The following is a 24193-nucleotide window of genomic DNA, read 5'->3' as shown; positions in this document are numbered from 1 at the left end:
CACTTTTGCAGATGAGTATCTCTGGTTTGAGCCATTACAGCTGGTCTTACCGAGTTAGAACAAAGATCAGACTGCAAGAGAAGCACACAAACCAAAAAGGCAATTTATGAGTTCGGTCTCCTGCTCAAGCTGTCGGAAACGCTCACACCAGTTTATCCATGTCCCCAAGCAGAAAACGCAGCTCGCTCACTGTTATTCCCTCACACCTCTGGGAGGTACTATATTACATCCTCTTCGCTTTCAGAAGTAATCACACTTTGTTTAAAGACATCAAAAAGAAAATCAAACTGGGGGAAAGAAAGAGATGAGAAGGAACACAGGGAGATTAAGGTTAAAATCAAATAGATGCCAAGTGGGGTTTTTTCATTGTCAGTGCTCATGCAGAGCTGACCCTGATGAGCGATAAAATAGAATTAAAACACAGGTCAGCACTCAAAAGCTTTAGTAGGGAGATATTTTGTCCAACTCTTACCTAATCTCATCTGGGAACTGTGCATTTGTAACCAGGAAACTAGAGATGCTGTGCTGGTGCAGGAGCTTCACAAACCGGTTGATCTCTGGGTACATGATGGGCTCTCCCACCAGTGACAGCGCGCAGTGCTTCGCCGTCATTGCCTCCTCAAAGCGATCCGCTTTTACTCCTGACACGCCTGCAGAAAGAGGGAAGACAGGCTTAAACCAACCAAACCCCCTCCCAAATCACGCGTTTGTATCTAAAATACACCCTGGCAAAAGGAAGACTGAGGAAAACTAGCTGGAGCCCTCCTGAACCAGAGGGGACACCGGGCCGCAGGCAGTGCCCACTGAGCCAGCTCCGCAGGAATCCACAGAGCAGCGTGTGATTTGAGTCAAGCTTTCCACAGCTAAGACCTCAGTGATGCTACCTGCCAATGCCAAGACAGAAACACAAGAGCCAGTTTAATGCTGCTTCTAGTAGGAATCTTTTAAAAAAAAAAAAAAAAAAAAAACAGGTTATGTCCATCTCTACTGCTGACCCCCGTGGTCCCCCAGCCCCATGAAGACCAGATCCCCAAAGGAGCTGGACACATTTTGCCAAGCAGGAAAGAGGAAAACACAAGGAGCTCAACTGTAGGGTCCAGGTGAAAATGCTATCTGCAGATTTAACCAATCTGAGTCCTGCTTATTATACCCACAGGAGGGCAGGGGAGAGGCAAATACTCCTCCAGCCCATCCGTATTGAAGAGGGAATGCTCAGCTTCAGTATCTGACCAAGTGCTCAGGACCCCATATGAAATCATCCGACTGCAAATGAGCTTTTGTTCCAAACGTGTCACTACACATTTCCTTGACGCGCCTTGATGTACTTGAATAATATCTGAGGTTTTAGATGGAGGGTTGGTCTGTTTTAAAAAAAAAACTAAGACTTGAGTTTGAAACCAGGTCATCAGCTCACCTCTCGTTGCCTAGACGCTGGAGCTCAAGCAGTACAGAAAATTACATGCTATGCTGCAAAGCCCAGATAAAAAGAGGTGTTCGTGGATATTGCTTCAGCCTCATGTAAAAAAGCTGGTTTGCGATCAGAGCAAAGCGTAGTGCATTTTAAACAAGCCAGGCTCCGTCCTGAATAAGTGACAGGACTAATGGTTTTTCTGCAGAAACTTGACAGTACTAAATGAGAACTTTATTTGAAAAGAAAGAAGCATCTCAACCACACACTGAGATTAAAAGACTAACTTTCATATTCCTAAAGCTACTGTAAGTCACTTTTGGAATCAATTAATTTTTCTCTCTCAGCATCTTTCAATTGGACTACAATAATTACCATGCCAGCTTTATAAGCAGACAGAAAAAAATTCTAACATCTTATAAAGTTTGAGAGTAACTTTCTCAAAACAGTTTACAGCAAATCTGGCATATAATAAATACTCCAGAGAAGGGTAGAGGTTTTGTATGCAATCATTTGACCATATAAATCACAAGCTAGACAAAGATAAACTAAACAGGATTAGTGGGTATTCGGGGAACACATGAACTCTCCTGCATTTTTGGCTGCCATACCACTACAGCACTCAACCTTTGTTCCTGTAGATGACCCTCCTTGTGCCTTCAGCCAACGAACTCCAGCAAAGTCAGAGCCTGGGCAGATTTTGTAGGGCGTGCAGCAGACCCAATGCAGGTGGCAGGAGCTTAGAGCCGTAGGAACTTGCGAAGCCTCTGCAAGAAGCAGTGGCATACAGTTTTCAGCTTCTGCCGAGCCCAGATCTCAGCATAGCATGCAGCCAAGCTTCCTCTGATCAGCATATCTCCTCCGAAAAGCTGATTCCAGCTGCTCTCCTACTGGTGCACTTTAATTTGGGAAAGAAAAGCATCATCTGGCACATCACCCTAGAAATGCTGGTGGTTGATTTCAGGTGCCTCTCTGCAAGTACCTGTACACATCACAAATGCCTGGGTGACTGAGGGGACAAGGAACCCATTTTATCCACCCTTACAGCGAGACACATGTAGTCTTCAGATTTCCTAGTTCAGGTCATGCATTTTTGTTTTTCTCATTCTTCCCCGAGTTGAACCAGGGCTGTATTATCAGAGACTCCCACTCTCCTATTTTTGAATTATGTTTCCATTCCGTGTGTGTCCTTCCTAAGGGCACAGAGATTTACTAGCCACTACGTAGAAAATGTATCCATCAAATCAACTACTTTACACCTTCCCACCTTAGCTCCCTATCACTAAGACGTCTCTCCATCAGTTACTTAAGAGAATTATGTGACATTAATGTCTATGGTCTTCAAAACCAGTACAAACTATGGCAACAATAAAAGAGAAGATGTCATACCATCATCTCTAAAAGCATGCATAGGGACTCTTACATACAGGGCTATCCTCTAGGATATCCTATAGCACAGGAGGGTCCCCAAGAATTCTTCTGTTCCTTCAAAGATGATCTAATTTTTCCTACAATGCATAGAATTAATAAAGCATCAGATGAGCTCACCATTTCCTTTGGCACACAGAGGTGTCTGTGTGCACCTGAATGCAAAGCTGTGGTACCAGTGCTAGAAAGAGCACCAGTTTATCCAAATAGCTTTGGGTGTTATCTGAGCATCGTTACCAGACACTCAAGAGCCTTGAGGGCTTTCTAGCCAAGACATTTTTCCCCATGCTTTTCTTCTCCAGTAGCCTGAAGAGTCTGGTTTGCTCTACGTTGGGGGTCAGTGTTCAAACATCGCAGGTGTGTACAGCAGCCTGCTGGAAACTCCTCCGGGGTCCCTGTGGCTGCAGAGCCCAGCTGCAACCTGCCCTCCTTCAACACTGCAATCTAGTCCCTCTCGCTGCTCCAGTCTTGGGGTGGTTTGTGGGGCTTGAGTATGTATGGTTTTGGCTTTTTTTTTGGTTGGTTGTTTTTTTTAAACCAATCATAATCAAATCCAACCTATTTGTGGAGTGCTGCTAAGTTTTCTCTGAAAGTAGACAGTCAGGTTTTCTGCCTGAGGCTCTTCCAACCTGGACAGAGGACAGCTCTGGCACAGCATGCAGGGGACTTTCATCCTGCAAGACACTGCACATCTTTTAACTCTCCCTGGCTTCAGTTTACCGCACAGTGTTTCAACTCAACTTTGCTTTCACTGATTCTACTCTAACAATATTTTCACATGCACCTCAGGGAAGTGACAATGTAAAATTCACAAAATGTAGCAGCAAGCTACTGTGCTTTTCTTACTGATTTTTCTTCTCCTTAATAAACCTTTTGCTTTTAGGCTCTCAAGACGGGAAGCATGTTGCCATCTATCACTCTGAAAAAGTAACATATCTTTTATTTTTCCACTTTGCAGCACAGCATTCTAGTCCAGAGGTGTGATTATTTTTTTTGTTTGTTTGTTTTTTCTCCTTTCACAGTTCGAGTTCAAGGGTAACTGCTGAGGATGCACATGCAAGTTATGGTAATATTTACAAATTTCTTTAATGGAAAATAAGCTCCTAAAAGAGAGAACTGGGATGTCCTTACAGGCCTCTCGACACTTTGGGAATATTTTTAGATACTACCAAGTTTCTCTTTCCCCAACCCTTTTTGAGAGGACATCACAGGGTAGTATGGGAAGGAGAGGGTTATTTCCTTAGTCTGAAGCTGGGTTTAAACAGATTCCTGCACTCAGCTTTCACAAGAAGATAAGGCTTTCAAGCATCTGCAAAATAACTTTTGCTTTTCCCCTTTCTTTAGTCCAAACACCACACAATTCTGCCATACAGGGGCAGCACTTCCACCACACTGCACCAGTAGTGCACAGCTGGAGGGCAATTCCTGTTTTCACACTCCATTAGTAGCTGCATGCAAATTTAGTCATGACTTTAAACAACACACAGCCTCTTCCTAAGCAAATATAAATTTAAGTCAAGTCGTCCCTTGAGACGGAGGAGGGTTGTTATTAAGACTTTCAATTTTAACAACCAAAGTCACAGAATAGTGGGTTAAGGAGGGGCTCTTGCAGGTCTCTAGTCCAGCCTCCTGCTCAGAGAGGACAATTGCCAACACTGGACCAGGGTGATAATGGCTTTACTTACAGACTCGAAAGAGTCCCCCACCTCTCTAGGCACCACCTTGACTGAATAAGCTTATTTTAATGTCTAACTTGAACCTCCTAAAGAGAAACCCACAGAAACCCACATCTGTTGTCCCTTATTCTAAGGCAGGTGGGTCTCCCAGCGTGGACTGATATGGGGTTATAACACTCATATAGAACCTTCTACTTCTCTAAGTTCACATGCATTTATTGGCCCAATAATCACGTTTCTCAAGGTGAATGAAGTAAAGCTGTGCTATTCAGTGTGCCTGCCACCCTCCCTAAATTAGTGTCACCTTCTTCAGAGTGGTTGAAGGTTGAATTCAATATCACCTCCATCATCTGTTGATGGAGATGTGCAACATTCATTCTCGGATCAGTCCCTAAAGTACTCTGCTTGTTACTAGCCACCAAACTGACCTCAAGCTACTGAGGTATAGATTTCAACACGTCCAGACACATTTCAACTCATCTAAGAGCATGGTTATCCAAAACAGACTGAATAAAAGAGTAGAGTTTGAAAAGCGCTCAGTGCCTTGCATGTTAAACATGAATACTCTCATTTATAGCTGCAACAGTCTTCTGTGGTTGTTACAGCCTTCCAGACAAAGTGTGACATCCTACATGCTCTTCACTCATACAAACCACCTGTACCCAAACTCCTGCTGTGCTGGCACTGCACCCCACCAGCTGAGTTAAGTTATCCATGAAACCCTGCAGCAGCTCTGTCCCAGCCTGCCAGGCAGCACTGCTGCAGGCACTCAGCACTCTCCCCATACTGCCCACATGGCTGCAGTGCAAAAGAAACACCGAAGCTGGGCAATGAGACCTGCACTTCCTTACAGACTGCCCTGCCTCGAGCACTGACAACTGTGCTTTGCTTAGTCTGAAGTAAGGTGCTCTACAGAGACCAACGACCTCCTCCACTGACTCACCCCACCACCTCTCCCCCAGTGAAAGCTTCCCCTACCAAATTAACATCATTTTTTTCCCTATCCTGCTCACTACAGCACCTTCACTGCTTTCCCCTGGACAAGCTTTAGAGCTGTGATCCAGTCCACCGGATCACACGTGTGCAACAGGCAGAGTGCAGCAAGGTCTGGTTATTCTGGCTGCTCCCTATCCTGTCCAGCACAGGAGCTCCCACAGAACTGGCTTCCCTGGAACTGCCGGTCTGACAGAGCAAGATGATTCAAACCAGCCACCTGATGAAAATGAAGCTCACGAGGCCCTAGCCTGAGTTATTTTTCCACCTATTATGTAACTCCAGTGAATGAGATGGAGCAACTCTGCTCTGCTGACAGAAGGGCTTTTTGTCCATCACATCTTTAATCCATTGGGTTATCTCTGTGCCCAGCCAACATAAAAAAACGGGCTCCCAAAATGACAGCCAAGACGAAAGCTCATCTTGCACATTTTATGGATGCTTCATTCCACTCCTGCTGCTCACACAGCCTTGGCTGTCAGTTAAGAAGAACAGAATCCTAGACCTGTCCTGCTAAACTGGCCAGCCCTCCCTGCACACAAAGCTGACCTTGGCAGAGTAACCAAGTTTATTGCATATGGGAAAAAAGAAGACACCCCAGCCATCTATATATATGTCTATAGATACATAACGAATAAATAACAAACTTACAAGGAGTTCCTATGGGAAGCAAAATATAGTACTTTTCAGAGGTGCTATGTAACTGCAACTTCAGTCACTACCAGATGTACTGAGTAATTCCTGAAAATATTAATACCCTGAATGCTACTGCTCAGCCACTAAAGAGAAAAATGCAATCTAGAAGTTTCGGAGCTGACACAAAAGCTCCCAGGGGATTAAGGCTGGGCAGTATATTTCCCATCAGGTTAGAGGTTGATACCTTCTACCTGCCCTCACTTTTACATAAGAATCAACATCCCTTATCATCCAGACCAGCTTTAACCACTGCAGAAGCATCCTTTTCCTCAGTGTCCACAGAGATGACAACTACCAAGATGCACAAGAGGCAACTCCACTCTATTCCCTCAAGGCAGCAGTAGATACCGAACGGCTGACTCACGTTTTAATGTCAAAACCAAGGTAGATCATCTCAGAAAACAGTAAGTGTGCCACAAAATTTTCTTCTCACCCATATTTCTGATATAAATCCCATGTCTCCTTCCCAGCATTTCACAGATGACCAGAATGTTTTCATCTATGCTTTGAATATACTACTGCTGGTTATCTTTCAAAAGCATCATGAATGGGGAAGTGGGAAAAGTTACCTTTGAACTGCTTGATCATATTTTGATGGTTCTCAATAGCCTCCTGCAAGATCATTTCAGGTTGGTCCATCTTCCACCGCCACTCTGTGCCCACTGGATTTGTATGATGTCTGAAAAAAAGACAGTTATTCAGTGTCGTTTGTAACATACAGAAAAGCACGTCTGTCACCCTGGGGACTTTGGCATTGTTTAATAATATTAAAAGCAATGAGATTCTCAGCTATATCCTGCCTCTGACAACTTTCAGATGTCATCTTTGAACACTATTCTCATACCACTCACCTTCTAGTCTCTGGTCTCCCCAGAAGGAAGAATGGACCTTGCAGTTTATATTAAACTTAACATACCTATTTTGAAGCCCAGGTAAAAAGTTTCTACGCTAAAATGATGATCTGTGCAAAGCAGTAGAAAAGGAAGGCCCTAAGCCATTTTTAGTTCTATTGCGAAGGTACCAACTGCCACCCTGAGAACAGAATCTGTTTCTAACCCAATCTTTGTGTAATACTCTAATAACAAGACAGATGATGGCAGACTACTTCAAACTGTAATGAAGAGACTAGGAAGTCTGCAGTATGCTGGAGATGCATTGCTGGTGGATCTGGTTAATCTCCCAGATTTACTCAGTAAGGGCTTCTCATCACTTCTGAGATCTGCTGGCTACAATGCTACCTAAACTCAAATGCAGAAAATAAAAATTAAATTTTAATTTCAGAGCCAAGCACATTGATAAAAAACACTGATCTTCCATTTAAGGGACAGCTTGTGCCACACTGGGTTAGGAAGCTGTCCCTGCCTACTCCGAAAGGAGTTTTATTTAAAAATGGAAAAAGCTTGTCCAGGCAAATCCACCCAAGCACCTGGAAAATACATGAGTTTCTCCTCATTCCCTATTTCTTTAGCATGAGAGGATGTTACAAAGCCATTGTAAGTCATCTGGAAAAAAGTGCATCCTGACCAGCAAATTAACTATTACAAGCAACTGGTGTGATAGCCATCATGCTCGCAACTGGACAAATACAACCCAGAGAACGCCTCTCCAAGGGCACAGACCTCTCTAGTGAGAGGAACTTCCCACTAACCTTGTTGTACTTAGATTGGTATTGAACAGGGATAATTCAGCCTTTAACAACAAACTTCCATGCCTTCACCTCCTGTTCCGTCTCCATCTTCTCCTACTTTTTCCCAAAATATGGTATAAAAGTTCCTCCACTTTCCCCCTACAAATTCTACTGCAACTCTCAGAATAATTTATTAATAGAAGAGTAGCATATTTTGCAGTGTCTTTCAATATAGCACTATTGGATTACCATAGATCTGGACAATAAAACAAGATCAAGCAATATATACTCCTGAAACTTTGTTTTCTGACCAGCTGATCTCTGTTTCCTCTACCCTCCTCCATCACCCCTGGAAGTCAGCCAGAGACAACTGTGATGTTACCTGCTGTATTCAGCCTTCCAGCTACGTGGGCATTAGGACATGATGCCCAGCATTTAACTAAAGGAGAAAAGACAGAGGGAAGCACTTTCTCAGAATGAAGTGGCTGGTCCAGTGGCTCACCAAAGACAATCATAAGACTCCCACTGACTTCTCCAAGTGGGAAAGACCTGCAGCTCCACACTTTGACAGTGCTAACACACACAAGTTCTAGACCCAGCATCAATAAAAACAGCCCTTGAGCCCAAATGTTCCTTCATCCACTTCAAGAGCAAAGATTGAAATGCTGCTCAAATTATTTCACCATCTCAAAGATCCTTTAAACTAAAACAGCTTTGCTTTTTGAATTTCCCCCTTTTTTTTTTGTCTTCCAACATGGAAAGTTTTCTGAATGCCAACTATAAAAGGCATTTATAAAACTCTTACATGTTTAACTACATAACTTGTACCTTGTATATTTAATAGGGCAAGTTGGCAGAAAATCAATAGGCTCTTGAAGCACGCTGGACAGCTATTAGTTTCTAACAGTCCTTGAATTTTTAACACATTCTAACTGTTTAATAAACATACCAGGTCATGTCTACAAAGCAGCTTATTTGGCAGAAAGCAGTTTCTCTTCTAATAGCAGGGAAAAAGTAATGTCTTGCGGCCGATGAGATTGTTTCACAGTCCCTGGCACAGAGAATTTCACTGTCACCTCCCCACTCCCATGCAGGCTCTGTGACTCTCCGCATCATCCACCTCACCAGCTACTCAAGTCTTGGGCAGGTAATTGTGCATAGATAGCATTCCTTCCCATCCCAAATTAACACAAGCAAAAAAGGTCTCACCCAAAACCACACACACCAGAAAATCCTTATTTTATTAAAGATTCCAGGTGTGAAACAGGCTTGATTTGATACTTCAGAGACAAGCCATCAGTGCCACAGCACCCCACCCCCACGGGGCAATGCAAGACTGCATGAAACACCATAGGGAGCTCCCAGCTCACCCCCACTCTCCCCGGCTAACGAGACTGTCTCCAATCCAGCCTTATTTGCATTCTCATCAGACCTTTGATCTACCAGTATCATTCGCCAGTATTACCAAAGTGTCCTTGGCAGTCAGCCCTCCGAAGGTACATGCTTCAGGGGGGCAGTGCATCTCTGCCTAATCACTTGTGTATTATTTTAATAAATCAGCTTTTGCTTTATACCCTCTCAAAATGGTCATTCTTCTGTGAGCAATGTTTAGTATTACAAAGTCTTTCAAGAAATTTTGAGGGAAAATGCAGTATGGCTATGAAGTATCATTTACTCCAGTGATCAGCTGATTGATGTTGATACCTGGTAGGAACATGAAGGTGAGGAAATGCTGGCAGCAATGATCATAAAAGGACAGAGCACATGGTTCCCAGAAAGGGATGGAAGAGAAAGAGCAGATTAAAAACAAGAGAGTTCAAGTAGCAGACTTCAGTGAACCCTGAGAACAGGCAGGTGAGATCCCAAGAGGAAAAGGGCAAAGGAGTTCAGGAGAACTGGCAGTTTTTTAAACCCTATTAAGGCAGAAGTGCAAATTGTGGCAATAAAGAGCAAAGATATGAAGAGTAGCAAGAAACCAATCTGGCAGAATCACAGGCTCTTCTGCAACCTTGCAATCCTCCAGCTGAAAATAAGAGGAAAGCACAACACAGGGTCATAATCAGAAAGGTCAAGGCAAAAAAAAAAAAAAAAAAAAAAAAAAAAAATCAGATATAACTAGCAAAGGACATACAAAAGGGATAACAAGAACAACTTTCCCTATAATAATGTGAGGAGAAAATGGAAGACAAGGAAAAAAAAAAATCTTGCCCGATGCACAAGCAAACAGTGTTTAACGTTTCTCCATGACAAGAAGAAACCTGTTTGCACCTTTCCTTGTGCTTTCTGGGATGAGAATGGGAAAAGCCCAGATTAGACTAGGAAGAGGACAGGTTAGAGATATTTAGTCTAAACGAAATGTTTTCACTAGGATGATTAAACTCACTGTACAGCATGTTGGGTGAAGTGGCTGACAGTATTAGAGTCACTAGCCATAAGCTGAAAGTTTATGAGAAGCATGTAAAAGATTTAAAACACACCAGATAGGTGCATATGCAACGTCCACTTTAGCAGGAGCCAAAGATTTCTATACTAGCCTCTCTTCCCCAGGACATACTGGATTAAAGTTGCATTTGTGAGTCCCAGAACACAGCACCAAGATAGGTAACAGCCAACATGAATCTGCTGAGAACATTTCATGCCAAGACCACCGTTGGTCTTTGTAGGCAAAGGGAAAGGACAAGAGGTTGAAACTTTTACACCATCTTATCCAAAAGTCTTATAATATGCTCAAAGAAACACTCTACAGGGTAGCACTGTTTTGTAAGAAAGCACAAATCAGGGTGGTAAGCTTGAACCAAAGATTAGTTACTCCTGGTTCAGGGCATCAGATCTATCCAAAAGGCACCTGCAGGGTTGTGTCCTGGACTGGTCCTATTCAGCAGCTCCCAAGAGCTGAATGATGGCTCTGGAGGCTGGCTTACCACAGCTGAGGGGGAACCAACCTGGCTGGGGGTGCAAACTCTGGGTACCAAATCACCAACCACCTGCAGTAACTATCAAGACACACGTAAGTGCATAAGACAGCACTGCCAGCGCCTCAAAGGGCCAACACTCCTGTGAGTTGGCCCGACTGTCACCAGGCTCTGCTCTCACCTCACCTGATGGACCACATTAAAGTTTTCCACTAGAAATGCCTCCAATTATTGGTGCTGGCAAAACAGCACATAAAGGCACCAAGAACTTTTTTTTTTTTAACCATTGACAGGGGCATGAACTAGGTCTATTCTATGTTGCCCTGTCTCCCACCTCATTTATATGGTTATTTCAAGAGCTCCTGGAAGGCAGACAGGCCCAAAGGTCAACCAACCAGTGAAGAATCAAATCTGAAGGAAATAATGAACCTTGGATCACAATACATTAATTCTGTAAACAAAAAGATAACAAAAATTTAAACACCGGGAAAGGAGAGTATTAACTCAAAGCAAGGACTGGTGGCTGGAGATGCAAGGAAACTCTGAGCTTCCAGGCTCAGGTTCCAGGCTTTATAAAGCTGCAGTGTCAACTCATTTGATATCATAATATTTCACATTTCCCTGAACAATTTAGCCTCTGGAGTCAAGTTACTTAATGAGAAGAAGCTTTTGTTTTAATTTATGTTTTCAAATTCTTCTTAATTTTTTAATGACCTTATTAAGTACCTCTCCTATGAGATATTATTAATTTTTAATCTCTTAATTTTGCAGGGCTTATCGTGATCGCTGGCTTTTGGCCACAAATTTATTTACATCGTCTGAACAGAACTTCAGCTGTTGTCTACTGTACAAGCTTAAGCTAAAACCTTCAAGTACAGGTATAAATATCATAAAGTTACAGAAGAAGAAATATGAACCAATTGCTTTACATGATATTTCACTCTGCCTGGTTTGCCTCCTCAGATGGAAAAATAATAAACCCTATTAATTTAAATCTTATTTAGCTGTTCCATCTCTCCACAATAATTGATTGGGCTTTAGATACTCAGCCAGAAAACATAATCAAATCAGGTTTGCCTGGTGATTGTGCTGCAACGCAGTGTCAGAAAGCCTCAGTCCCCACAATTGCTCTAATTGATTAAAAGATTTGGTCACTTGCACATTTCCATTTAGACAATTAAGCTAAAGAGACACTACAAACACAGCAAGACCAGCTGAGAGCAATAATGGATATGAACAGACTGTTTTTGTAGGGAGAATTATGACTTAGGGATGTTGCAATAATTAAGGTGTGGGGTTTTTTCCCCCCTGCTCTGTGCTCTTGATGCAACAGCTTCAGGAGTTCAACACAGCGTGGCTGCTGCCTTGCTGAGGGAATGCCACACAAATGAACAATCTGCTTTTTCTGTCCTCCAAAGAAGCTGTCCCATTATAAACCTGTATCACCAAACTCTCAGCCAGCTCTCTAAAAGGGAGAGGCAGGGAAGTTCAATCCAGCAGTCACACCAATAAGAGGGCACTGGCATACTTGATATCTACCAGGGATGTACCCTTCCAAGGACAAGGAGGAGAAGAAAGGTCTCCAGTGTAGAGTCAACCTACATCTCTTACAAAAGCCCTAACTTGGAGTGCTTGGATGCTGGTTTCACCCATGATTCCTGGTTCAAGGCCAAAATATGTCAGTCACAACCAGCCAACTACAATGACATCCAATTCCCAAGGAAAGCAGTTGAATTGCTGCATTTCTTGCCAAAGTGAGGAAGGAAAAACAAGCAGGCTCCTTGGCCTTTTCCTCAGCGATCCTGGGAGAGCTGTGGTGTTTATGCAGTTGGAAATATTGGCAGGCTCTACAAACATCAAAACCCTGAAAGAAGAGATCAAGCAAAAAGAATCACAGCAGTCTTATCTGCAACTTAGTGTGCAGAGCTGCACGATGAGACCAGCAAGGCATAAAACCGGTATTGAAAACATTTTGCCAACAGTAGATCAAAACTACTGCTTCATACATCTCCAACAGCACAGATGGTAACTGCTAATAAGAAGGTAACATGTTTATCCTACCCAGTCACCGGTGCCTGCAATTCTACATTTAGTCTCACATGACTTAAGAATCTGTAAGGCGTGGTGGGTTTAAAATAAAAGGTGTATAGATAGCCCTGGCTGCAGGGTTTGTGAACTGTGCTGACATGCAATCATCAGGGAGGAGACTGGGTATGGAAGTCCCTTCTTCCCACCCCAAATTACCCTGACCAGAACGGCTCACAGCCATACAAAGGCTGTAGCAACCCAAGCACATGATCTGAAAAAGCAACCAAAATGAAGAAAGCTTCTTTCAGCAGCAGTTCTGGTTTATGTCAAGCTTAAGATGTACATAAAATGAGCCTTGGGATGGGTCTCAAACGGAGCCTTAAGTCTTCCAACTCTATAATAGAGGTTTGAGAATAGAAGACAGAGAGCTGCAGTCCATAAGGAAGAGTCCAACAACTGCAACCCATTTCACCTGCAGAAGGTAAATAAATGAGAACATTTTTCAGCACAGTCCCCTGGAAAGCCACTTCCTTGCCTTCAGGTTGTTACCATTAGTAAAATAAGCATTCTAGCATTCATTCTCATTAAAGCTACTGTTTCCCGGATTCCTCCTAAAAGTGACAAATAACGGTTACACAGGATGATGAGTTAGAGGCACATGGAATGTATCACACATGGCAATTTATCCCAATTACTGCACTCTTCAATTTACACTTGTTTGACTTCCCTGATTCAGTCCCATGCTCCAGATGCAGTCTGCTGCTGCTAAGAAATAGAGTTGGGTCATTCTGAAGGGGAACAGTGTTAAATGGTCTGCAGTGCAATGCTAGGAACAAAATGCCTCATTCTGACGATGTTATTGCTTTCTATCTGCTGTTTATGATGTACCTTTTGTGTAGGGACAGAGGGACAATAATATGCATGGCAATCTTCTTCCTACCAGTACAGTCGCCACAGCTGAATTAAGCGCACCATTGCTAGCTGATACATGGAAAAAAAAAAAAATACATGAGCAGCACATTTTTCTTCACAGTCATTATATCGCTCTGAAGAAAAGCAGCAAAACTTGCACATTAAATATGTCATTTGCTGTGTCCTTTCAAGCCAGGATATGATGAAAGCCCATTAAGAACACCAAGTAACATTTTAGAATATAGACTCCCAAATGCAAACTTAATAGGATGACCAGTGTCTAACACTTATACTTAACACTAACATGGGAGACAGCTTCAAAGCGCCTTCAAAATTATAGCAGTCCTTTTGCACTGATGCTGTCATTTAAATATTCTCATTAAATATTTGCATGATTAAAACTTGAAAACTATGAAAGACAGAAGTGGTGCTTAGAGGAATTTAGCTGGTTGTGCAAAGAAATATTGGGATGTTGGACACCCAGGCTCAAGGATGGAATGGGTGTTCCTGGCAGCCAGTCCCCTGGGGTAGACATAAATACCAAAGGAAGCACAGCCCCCCTGGTATGAATTAGCTAGCAAGGTAGAAGACAAAGAGCTCAAATAACCTCCACATCCTCCCACTCAGTACGCTTTCACGTCACTGCTTTTATTTCTGCTGAGCCTCTCAGTCTCTCTCACCAACTCCATCCTGCACTCCCCCAGCCTAGCAAAAACCTCCCTCAGAAACGCAGGCATTTCAGTGAGTAAGCAGTGCGAGTGCAGCTCACAGTTCAGATTCAGGCAAAGCTCATTTCCTTTAGAGAATTAACAACAAAGTAATTCCTCTGAGAAAAGGGGTCACTTTACTGACTAAAATGGAAACTCATTTATTAGCTACTGTTTTAGGAAGGCAACAGTTATTAAGTCATTTTACACACTCATTGAGAACAGAATTGAATTGGTGGGGGTGAAGGTACTTTAAATAATTAAAAAATGGTCCAGTTTCAAAACAAAGATACTCACATCGCTTTGCACCTTGGCAGCTTTGCATGAAGTGAGCCAGCCCGTGTTCTCCAGAGCACCAGGAGCCATAGGGAGTCCGAGTGATCTCCAGAGGGAACCAAACCCCTACCAAGTGCTAGTGCAGGCAGCAGGGGGAATTGCAGGGCAGTAGATGGAGAGGTGTCTGTCTCCTGCCTCCCCGATTCCTCCTTCTTCCACTGGTCCCCAGCTAGTCTGAACTTGCTGGAGCCCAAGACCTGGCTGCACAGGACACAGCTCTAGGGGAGGTGGCACTGGGGAGCCCTCAGATCCTCTTCAGCCTCCAGGATGGAGCCCCCCACCCAGCTCACCTCCTACCATCCCTGACGCAGGCTCGACGGCACACAGGAGAGGAGTACAGGCAGGGAGGGGGAGCAACGCTGCTCCCTTCCAAAACCTTCCTCCCCCAATTTCCAAGTGAAAAGGGCACACAAGTAACACTGCCCTAGGTCTGAGGAACAGGGCAGGGACAGAGTGGAACAGAGTCCCTATCCCAAAATAAAACTGCATCAGTATTTTACCTCCAGCAAAAGACACATTTGTTTGCACAAGCCAGGCTCGGCGTGGCCTCCATGCAGCGGTGGCTCTCAATTCCGTAGAACGTGTGTTTGTAGCAGCCGCCTCGGCCTCGAAGCATTGACTAGCAGCAAAGACATACAAATACCAAGAAAGTTAGAACACGCCATCTGTAACCAAACTGAGAGCAAAGATTTGAAATCTGGTCCCTGGGCATATCTGCAGTTTTCAATCACAAGTAACTTGAGTGTTCAAAGTCACCTGTGGCAGACACTGCAAGCGAGGTCGTGGCTGTGGAGCAGGTATGAATAATGACAGACACAGTCTGTTTTAAGAAATTCATAGCACACAGATCAGTATGTAACGTGACTGTTTATACACACCCTTACAGAAGAAAGGTATTTATATCAAATTTACAACTGTTTTAAAGAAGAGAAACTTTAACATAATCAATAACTTCTCGCAACACCACAGTATAACAACCTGCTTCACTGAATCAGCCAACAAAAGAAAGCAGGTGAAGCCACTTAAGCTGCAAGAAATATTATTGTAAAAGCTTGCTAAAGAGTAACAAGGATCAATTTCAAGGCTGCCCTACTGAACACTCAATTCTTTTCATTTGTCTAGTAGAGTATTTCTTCTAGCACTAAATTAAATAAATACCCTGACCTTATAAACCCTTATTCACATCACTCAGTGGCTCCAGCAGGACGCTGCACTTTTCTTCACAGCAGAGCCACAGCAGCCTTCCCACTGGGGTTTAACTCCTATTTAGCATGCAAGTTGCTTGGAGCAAAGGTTGTCTTTCATTATTTCAGTTTAATAATAAGTGAGAAAGCATCTTTATTACTCAAGAGAAATATGACATAGTAACTTGTGATCTACCTTCCTCTACCTGGTGATCCAAAAGAAAGTGTCCACTAAGCAACTGGGAAAGAATAAAACAGGTAACCCCTAACATACGCACAGCCTTGTTATACAGCTGAAAGATCACACAAAAAGGAAAATACTGTTTATTCTACCCATTCCTCAAACAATACAGATTTCGGGAGATTCACAAATTCTAGGAGAGCAAGTTATATTTTGAGTTTCATAAGACAGGCAAATCAGTCTCTTCCTAAAATTTGCAGGTTTTATGCTCTTTTCCAGAATATGCCAGAACACAGTCATTTTAATCTGAGATATCACTATGAAACTCACTTAATACTAATCCTTCTAGCCCGGCTCCTGCTTTCTGCCGATACAAATCTCAAACAAGGCTCCTGAAGAGACTCACATATTGGTGTGAATCTGAGTCAAAGCTACTGTCTGTAACCAATTTCAGTTCAATTTATTAGAACACTTTACATTTAATGCCTGCTTAAGCTAAAAATAGTATGGTCCTATCTAAGCACACAGAGCTGCTATTTATTTTGTGAAATGGCTTTACAGTGCTGCATTAAATTCTGGTTCTTTAATAAAAATAGGTTCTCTGGTTTTCTCTCTGTCACAGCATTGATGAAGTTTGACAACTTTTTCTTTAAACGTTTCATGGCCTTCTGATTCTAAAAATGACAGAATAGAGAAATATTTGTAAGAATAAACAGCAGAAGCATCACTGGGATCAGTACATCTCACAAATATTCATGACAATACAGAGGTGGGCTCTTTAAACTGTTCACAAGAACAAGTCTTTTGATGAAACAGTTCATTGATATCACGCATTTCAATAAGAAAACCTCACTGCAGCCACCCACCTTGGTGATTGCCAATCAAAGAGCTCTTTTCAAAAATAAACAAAGTTAATCATGCAGCAAAAAAGGGCTGAGAGACCAAGGAACTGATCACTGCCACAGTGCAAGAATTAGAGATGTGCTGGCATTTTAATGAGGTGATGATTCCCATAGTTTATCATCCCATGAATGCTGAAGGCTTTAGTATGTTATACCAATGTTACTCCTCAAATGCATAACACTATAAAACACCTTCCAACATCTAAGCTTCTTGGGGACCTGCAAAGGACAACCAAAACAAACCCACTGAAGTGGTTGAAGTTTGTCCCACAGGGCTCTGTGCATCTGCTGGGAGTGTTTTTAAGTCTGCAAACTACTTGAAAAGCTGCTGGTTTACACAGCCTACGACACACAACTGCAGGGCTTGGAGGATGATTTTTTTTTCACATACGGGTACATACACACACAGACATACTATACACAACTATATACATACACACTCCCACAGAGTAATTTTTAAAGTCCTAGCATTAACAAATGACAGTTACCTTGCTATCTAAATCTTACTTGACAAATGCTGAAAACCAGTGGAGGAGCACTGCCTGTCGCAAACCAGATACATCCATCACAGAACAGGTTCCAGTGCCCTTGTGTGCCCATTCAAGTGTAATGATGGACTGTGTTATCTTTGTTTCAGAAGACCTCACACTGGTGACGTAACCTTCCCACTTTTCCCTGTGGTGTTCTGGTCCTGCCATATATTTCAGTAGGCAGGAGATACTTTAGCAGACAGCAGAATAACAGGAAAAACAACAGAAAATTATGTTCCCAGCTCTTTGCCACAGTCGCATTCTCACTCTTCACAGCAGGGTTTTAATAGCTTGAAATGCAAAGCTACAGCTTGGAAGATGGAGTTTGTTTTCGTGCAAGTACTATCATATTTTTAAAGGATATTTCATCTGGAAATTGTAATACCTGACTAAGTCTCTAGCTTCTTTTTTTTTTTAGTTCATAAAATGAGAAAATAAAATAGAGTATACCTTTGTCCATCGACAAAGCTTCACCCCAGAATGACTTCCAATCAGTTTGTAACCTGAAAACAAATTTAAAAAATAATCAAACTATTGATTTTAACCTGCAGTAATTGATACACAAAACATACCAATTGGTACACAAAGTTTAAGCGCCACAGTCTCTTCCCCATTGGCCCAAAGGTGACACTACCAACAAGACATCAGTGCCCATCCACAGCACTCACCATCAGATTCTGGGAGCCTGCACATCAGAGCGAAGGCCACGGTCACCCATGGGACTTGGGCCAACTTGAAAAGGCTTCTCTTAATGGGAGATTTACGTTGCTCAGTCTTGTTTGAATCAACAGGGGGGGCCAGAAGACTTCTCCATGGAACAGGATGGCAGACTAACAGGTCTAGTCCAGCAATGTGGGACACCTCACTAACCCCAAGGGGCAGCACAGGGGAAGGAGCAGGATGGGGAACCAGAAGCAGTTCCCTGACCCTAAGCCATCACGCTAGAACAGAATCTTCTCCAGAACCAAGGAGACCCAACTCCCAGTGCTCCTTGGCAGGTCTGACTGAGCCTGGAAGACATCTAATTCACAGCGCAGCTGTGAGAATAGAGGAAGAAATGAAACACAGGGCTCAGTGTCCTGGGTTTGAGTGAGTGGTGGGGTGTGTTGGCAGCAGGGGAGGGGGCTATAGGGGCGTCCCCCTGTGAGAAGCTTCTCAAAGGTCCCCCAGCTCCAATTCAGCTCCACTTCTGCACCAAAACTGAGCCAATCAGCTGTGCCTCTGCAATAATGTATTTAAGAAGGGACGTGGTGATGAGCAGTGGGACTGGTGAGGAGGAATTGCTGCAGCTGCGTGAACACCAAGGTCAGTGGAGGAATGGAGGAAGAAAGGAGGGGGGAGGTGTGCCGGAGCAGAGACCCCCCTGTATCCTGTGGGGAGACGGCAGGGCGGCCCCCCCACCACCCATGAACATCTACAGTGGAGCAGACACTGATTTGTGGCCTGTGTTTTGTTTTGCCTGGATGATCAAGGTGCTGTGCCCGAAGAAGGCCAGGGTCTTGTGGGAAAAGGCAGCCCCACTGCTATAATTCAGTGCTGGGAGGATTGCAGCATGTAGGGGTGTCCCACGCCAGAGCAGCTCGGAAAGGGCTGCAGCTGTGGAAGGGAATCCAGTCGGAGAAAGTTGGTGACCCACGCCGGAGCAGTGTGGGGAACGCTGTGGCCCGTGGGAGGGACTCACATCAGAGAGTTTGTAGAGGACTGTCTCCTGTGAGAAGGGGACCACCCTGGAGCAGGAGGAACAAGTTCCAGAAGCTCCCCCCACTGAAGATGGAAGCAGCAGCAGCACTGCCTGCACCCCCCATTCCCTGCCCCTGTGCCGCTGGGGGAGGAGGTAGAGATATTGGGAGCAAAACTGAGCCCAGGAAGAAGGGAGGGGTGGGGGGAAGGTGTTCTCAAGATGTGGCAATGCTTCTCACTGTCCTACTCTGTTACGTGTTGTTAGTGTCTGTAATAAATGTACGGTTTTTTCTTCCCCTAACAAGTCTGCCTTTTGCTCGTGACCATAATGGGTGATTTGCCCCCCACTCCCGGTCCTATCTCAAATCCCAAGCCTGGCTCCTTTGTCCCTTCTCATTGCTGGAAAAGAAGGGGGAGTGAATGGCTGCGTGGTGTGTGGCTGCGTGGTGTTTTGCAGCCGACCAGGCTCAAACCATGACATTCAGCTTGAACACAAACTTTGCAGGTTCACCACTTCCATCTCCACTGGCTGTTGTGGAGCCACAGTGAGGGAGCTGCTCCTTCATGCCTGGAAGAAAGCTGAATTCACATCACCTCCCTGTTCCCCAGCCAAGATCAACACAATTTCACTTAAATTTATTGGTCCAGGGGGATTAATTCCACAACGTTTGTTAAGTGCTAAGTACTATTATTACCCAAACTGCTTGAGTTAGGTTATTTTCCTCTTTGAAAAAGTGCTTAGAGACCAATATGTCTGAAGGATTAAAAGTCACTTCAGAATCAGCATAAGAGGGATTTCAGAAGCCTCCCTGTGTCATTCACACAGTAGCATTTATACACCAACAGACTGGTTATCCCCAAACCCAGCACATCTCAACTAGCTGCTTTAGGCTGATGTTTATATTAACACTTTCAAGGTTGGGTGGGGGAATAAAATTTTAGGTATTAAGTCTCCTTCTTGCCAACCAGCATGAATTTAACAGGCAAAAAAGCCTTCTATTCAGCAGAAGAACTGGCCTTCACCTCCTACAAGGAGTAGCATAATTACCCTGCCCTGCTCATTTGTCACAATGCATTTCTTGCACAGCAAAATCCCAGGGGACTGTGACCGTGCCCCAAGTCCCCCACATCTCCAAGGACACCAAGCCAGCCAGGAACTGCAGCAACAGCAGATACTACAACTGCTGCACCAACTAAAAATTAAGCCACGTGAAGACACACGTGGCTAACAAGGAATCTCACAGCATGTAGAGCACACTGCTCTAGTTACTGTGCCACTTGAACCCAGTAGAGATCTGCCCAGTCTCCTCCTCTTCACCTGATGTTTGCTCCTGTCTCCTCACACTGGCTCTGACCTTGCTGGGGGGTTTGGATATATGCAACTTTAACCTAATCAATTCCCCGAGGTGACTCCCCAGGAGACTATATGAACACTCGGGCCAGCACAGGGGAGGTAGCTGGCAGAAACAAGCAGTAGAGAACCCCTGTTAGATGGCAAAGGGTCCAACTGCCAGATTACGCGAGGCTTTGTGGACTTCAATGTCAGGTTGCTCTCATGTCCTGAGTTCCCTCTCCCCTTCCAGCTCTCTGGGAATTAAAATATTTCAACATTTTCCTCCCTAACTTAATAACCCCTATTTTAGCAAGGAAGAAAGAACTGCTATAAGCTAAAAAGCCTTGGTATTTCATATAGTAGATCATCCAGTACTTTCCTGGAGAAAGACATCAGTGTAATCTGATCAGCACTTCTAATATGGAACTGATAGTCTCCAAAGCCACATGCAGTACTGAGGACACGTTTATCTAGGACTGGATGAGACCCAGAAGACCTTGTGGCAGCTTCTCACTGACACTTGTCAAAGGCCCAGCCAAGTACACACAACTGCATTTGGCCACATCACATTCTCTCACACCCACCCTCTGTCTTTCCTGTCTATTTCTTCAGCATTTCTTTGCTAACTGGCTTGTCCAGCAAGGTCTAATCTCAGACCTCCCTGCGCTGCTAAAATTTGTGTCCTTACAGGATTTCTTGACAAGCATTGAAAAGTGTGCTGCATTCCTCCCCCTAATATAGCTGTCCAAGCCAGCTTCTTTGCTTGCACAGCCCTAGCCTCATTTTCTCCATTTTTCAGAATCCAGCAACAGCATTCATGTAAGATTATTCTCTCACAGATCACTTGTCAGTAGAAGTAATATGGCTGCTTTAAAATGGGTTTTAGATTAAAATTAAATTGGAAATAGGACATGCTTGCCTAGATCTGCTACTGAGTTGTTTGATGGAAGAGAAGAAGCAGCTAAACTGAGCAAAGTGCCAAGCTCCAGAGCCCAAAGCTGCAGCATTTTCTCCTAAGTTACTTAAATCAACTTCCACCATGTGGAGCACCCACAGCTTCCTTTAAAGGCCAAGAAAATTGTACATGTTCAACATCAAAACAGAGTCTTAAAAACTTCAGCCAGTTTTAGTGATGAGGAGGGGTTTACTCATCTTGTTTGCTGCTGCCAGGAGTCACAACTATGGTTACAGGAAGAAACAGCATATACTTCCAGAACTTCTTAAAATCACTGTATGAAGCTGTTGAACTGGGGTCTTCATCACATAGCTAACTCTTGTTGAAAGTGCTGTTACCCCACTAGGCCATTGCAATGTTCACTGGCCATGCCATGTTCTTTTCAGACTTGGAAATTAGATAAAATATCAGTGACCAAAGCTAAACACTTTTTTTTTTTTTTTTTTTTACATATCTACTCCCAGTGAGCAGTCTTTCTACCTCTGTAAATTCTGTTTCTCCAAGCACTTGCTTCGCTGCTAGCTAGTAACATGGGCAGCAAACCAGTTCAGACTAAAAGAAAGTACAAAGGCTTAAGCAAGAACCAAGCAGTGCCAAGATACAAACCAAACATGAGAGAATGTCTTCAAGAACCAGTCTGAGGGTCTTCTCAGCTCTGTTTCCACATTATACCTTCTGCTGAACAACCCCTTGGAAAACTCAGGCTCACTCTTCCATCAGTCCTGCCACAACTTTACTGTGGCTCTGCCAAGGCAAACTGTGGTTGCATCAAATCTTACTGATGGCCCAGAAGAGTCTGGACCTATATATGCCAGGACTCACCATGAACACATTCACTTCTTTACTCATAAGACACATTACTTGTGGGCAACAATAACTGAGTATTTGGATACAACACTATCCAAACAATACACTGTGTTGTCTCAATGGGACTCCGCTCACAGTCCCTTTGTATCTTCAAATACTAAGGCTGAAGAAAACCAATCTATTTACTACTTCTACAGCCTAATATTCAAAGAATTCCTTAAATTATAAGCAGACTCATACTAATCAGCTCAACTCCTGACTAAAGGCACAAGAACTTCTAATCTGAAGTCTGTGTATTAGCTGATCCTGCTCTAGGTGATAAATTTTGAGTGACCTAGAAGCCTGCCAAACTCCACTGAAATTGTCATTTTTTACTATAAGATGACATGAATTAAGCTTTTAAACAAACTTTTGGATGAAATTAGTTATCAGGCAATAACACTGGGCTGATAAACATTTGGTGATCACTTGCCCTGACAACCCAAAGGCAGTTTATTAGACCAGAGACAGACTTTTAACTTAAGAGATGGCCAGCATCACAGATAGTGACTGCTCCATTGTTTGGGGCAAAACTGTTTTCTGTGACTGTTAAAACTACTTCACAGCATTTCAATTCTACCACGTCAATAACAGTTTTAAAAGTCCATTCTCTGAAATTCAAAGGATTAATCAAATGACCCTACTGAACTCTCAGCCACTGAAACAGGACACTGCAATCTATATACCCATGTCACATTCCAGGCTATCAGTGTATTCTGGTGGTGGTTTTGCTGGTTTACCAGAGCCATACACATAACAAGTCTTACTAAGCTCCTGAATGCAGATGAATTTTATGCATATATGAGCAATTATGTTATTTTACTTTTGCAGGCCAAATAGGTAAGATAAACCAAATTTCTACAAGTACAACTGTTCATATCAGAAGCACTATCATGATATCGGCACAGTCTAAAAAAATGCATCTGTAAGACAGGCATACTGAACAGCTTTCGGAGATTACTGACTACCCCAATGTGGCAACATGTCCAGAAGAAAACCCAAAGACACCTTCTAATTCAGATCTCTAGACCATCAAAAGCTTGCTTCAACAGAAGACTTGGAAAGGACAAAGCAAAAGACTTAATTATGAAAGAATGAGGTAGATCAGTGGTTGCAAAATCAAAAGAAAAAACAACTTAGTCATCCTTCTCTAAGAGCGCAGTCACCATAGCTTAGTAAAAGCCCATCTGATGTCACATTGTGCTTCGCAATCTCAGAGGACTTTCAGAAGGCTTTTCTTCCAAGAGTAATACAGAGCTGACAAATCTGTGTGGTTCTATCAAGCAATCTCCTTAAATAAAAGCCCTCTGGTCTGAAGTAATGATTATCTGTTAAAGCTGAAACTCAGTGCAGAAGGAGGAACTTCACACTAGGAGAATGTTTACAGAGAAAAAAAAGTTCTCAATTTCCTGCTGCTTTGCAGGAGTGCAGTTTAAAAGGGCCAGAGCTGAAGGTCAGCAACACAGCAGTAATCCATCACCACCACTTTAAGGACCATTTTGAAAGTTGTAACACAACTGCTGTACTTGAGTCACCATCCAAAAGACAGCGTTCTGACTAAAGCTACAATATTAACAAAAAACAAACAAGAAATGCCACTGGTGAAAGGAACCTGTCAAGTTTCTATCAGTATTTTATACAAATACCTAAAGAAGGGGAATCTGGGCAGTAGAACTTTTCAGATTGCCCAAGCATGACAGGAGAAACCTCCAGTTTCATTTCTAGCACTCAATCTTGAAAAAACCCTTGCCAAGCCCAGCAAGACCTACTTTAGGTTTTCTTTTTGAAAAAGAAGTGCTCTTAAAGTAGAAAAGGCTTGTGATTTATAGAAGGACTTGCTTCCATGAACTCAAAGCAGG

General features: G+C 43.3%; 1 protein-coding gene across 3 annotated transcripts in view; it reads right to left on the bottom strand.

Annotated features, from left to right (window-relative positions):
• Window positions 1-24193, bottom strand: part of LOC104363693 (S-adenosyl-L-methionine-dependent tRNA 4-demethylwyosine synthase TYW1) — a 106395-nt gene that overhangs the window by 55262 nt on the left and 26940 nt on the right. For all 3 annotated transcript variants that reach the window (XM_042791815.1, XM_042791816.1, XM_042791817.1), the window contains exons 9-12: window positions 17971-18023; window positions 15224-15342; window positions 6771-6880; window positions 473-650 (exon numbers count right to left, since the gene is read on the bottom strand). In XM_042791815.1, the coding sequence (XP_042647749.1) occupies window positions 473-650; window positions 6771-6880; window positions 15224-15342; window positions 17971-18023 (460 nt within the window). The remainder of the gene's footprint in view (window positions 1-472; window positions 651-6770; window positions 6881-15223; window positions 15343-17970; window positions 18024-24193) is intronic.

The sequence above is a fragment of the Tyto alba genome, unplaced genomic scaffold (assembly GCF_018691265.1).
Source record: "Tyto alba isolate M040663 unplaced genomic scaffold, T.alba_DEE_v4.0 Super-Scaffold_19, whole genome shotgun sequence".
Lineage (NCBI taxonomy): Eukaryota > Metazoa > Chordata > Aves > Strigiformes > Tytonidae > Tyto > Tyto alba.
This window is presented reverse-complemented; position numbering and strand designations above follow the sequence as displayed.